The sequence below is a fragment of the Elephantulus edwardii genome, unplaced genomic scaffold (genome assembly GCF_000299155.1).
Source record: "Elephantulus edwardii isolate Elephantulus edwardi_28Jun2011 unplaced genomic scaffold, EleEdw1.0 scaffold00127, whole genome shotgun sequence".
Classification (NCBI taxonomy): domain Eukaryota; kingdom Metazoa; phylum Chordata; class Mammalia; order Macroscelidea; family Macroscelididae; genus Elephantulus; species Elephantulus edwardii.
Window position 1 is genome coordinate 2,742,023 of NW_006399877.1, and position 1,895 is coordinate 2,743,917.

Genomic DNA, 1,895 nt, shown 5'->3' on the forward strand with positions numbered 1-1,895 from the left:
GTGTGGGTACCCGGCTGAGTGTGGGCACCCCGAGGTGGGAACCCTGATTGAGTGTGGGCACTCCGACTGAGTGTGGGCACCCCGACTGAGTGTGGCATCGGAGATGAGTGGGGACAGCGAGAAATCGGTCACCAGATGCCCACTTTGCCTTCAAGAGACTTGAGGAACCTGACCTCCACAGTTCCTGGCCAATCCAGTGAAGCAATCCTTCTTTCTACACATGGTATGCATGCACCCCAAAAAAACTCAGGTGACACACACAGAGCCCTCCTTCAGCTGCTAAAATGTCACAGCATGCAAACAACACGGGACTTCAAAAGCATCGCACCCGAGAGCCCGCTTAGTGACAGACGCTGAATACGGTGAGAAACAGATGAAGTACTGTGTGGCTTGTGTGTAATTATTATAGAAAAGAAAATGGGGAACCCTTCTCCAGGAGAAGGGGCCCTGGTAGTGCAGGATACAATGTGCTCGGCTCCTAACCCCAAAGCTGGCAGTTCAAATCCACCACTGTACAGGGGAAGTGGGTGGACTCCTCCCCTAGAGATTTCCAGTCTCGGAAAGCTGGTCACCGTCAGTCAGGCTCGACTACATGGCAGTGAGGTGTGCGTCTTCAGGGTAGGGCAGACTTCTCGGGCAGGAGGGGAAAAGCTGGTTAGAGCTGGGGTGGGGTTAGTAAGATGGACAGCAAGCACACGGGATGCGTTAGGACGTGCTAGCCACCTTCTCTGCAGGAGGGGTACTATTGTTAAAGTCTTGGTTCAAAACTGTGCTGGACAGGTGGCACGTGCGTGCTCCAAGGCTGGTGACGCTGCTGTTTCGAGGCTACAATCTAGAGCCACGTGCAGTGTGACACCTTCTGCCTGGCCTCTTCTGGAGTTAAGGGGTTAATGGGCAGCACACAGCAATCAACTGGGTACCTTCATCTCTTTCAGGCCCTGCATGTATTTGCCTTCTACATCCTGAATCTGGTCCTTTAGCTCATTGAGCTCCTGGGGAAGGTAAGAGAGAAGCGGTGAGGTGGCAGGAACCCCACCCTGACCAAGACCTCAGGGCAGCTTGGGTGCTTTTCATCCTTCTCGACCTTCCGGATGGCGTGAAGACGCTCATGTGAGCATTCTGTAAGCTGATTCCCCCTTGACGTCTTTTAAAGTGTCAAAGGAAAAACAAGTCTATCCATCATCACACAGGTTAACATTTCAGGATATGTAATATTGCGGGGTCCTCGTGGTGCAAGCAGCCTGTGACAGGCTACTAATTCAGAGGTGGGGTTTTGAAGTAGGAGTGCTGTGGAGAAAAGTCCTGGCAACTGGCCTCTGTGAAACAGTACAATCACAAAAACCCCATGGGCAGTTTCTTCTGCGACACACAGAGGAGACCATGAGTCGGAATCAATCCGGCAGTGTCTGGTTTCCCGGGTGAATGACTGGAAAGCATGACTGTAAATGCAGCGAGCACAGCCCCTCGGGGTCGCTCCTCCGACCTCAGCGTCACTGTCCAGGTCACACAAAGCTCCGTGACGTGTTGTACAGTAATGCGGCTCCTGTCACAAGCCCACACTTGCTTCCCTTCTCTCTCTCTCTCTCTTTGGAGGGGATGCGCCCGCCGCCCTAACAGAGAGCTGTGTTCTCTGTTCGCCAAATACACGCCTGGCCCCGTGCTCACTGCCAAAGATACAGCAGAGATAATGTCTACACTGTAGCTGGATGGAAAGACGTAAGCTCTGGCTTGCACTGCGCTGAGGTCTTCTCCAATCAGGGCCCACGAGAGGGCGAGCCATCGTGGCCGGAGGGGCACAGACACTCCAAGACGGGGCACTGAAAACATGAACTAGAAGCAATCTGGGCTCTGAAACATTCAGAAAATGTAGACTGGGTGTCCACACGTGAGGGACA

The 1,895-nt window shown here is 53.4% G+C and overlaps 1 protein-coding gene across 1 annotated transcript in view; it reads right to left on the bottom strand.

Moving 5' to 3' along the window:
- LRRFIP1 (leucine rich repeat (in FLII) interacting protein 1) overlaps positions 1 to 1,895 on the bottom strand; it is a 159,300-nt gene that overhangs the window by 27,839 nt on the left and 129,566 nt on the right. Inside the window, exon 15 of the mRNA XM_006893515.1 lies at positions 921 to 992. Coding sequence (XP_006893577.1) covers positions 921 to 992 — 72 coding nt within the window. The remainder of the gene's footprint in view (positions 1 to 920; positions 993 to 1,895) is intronic.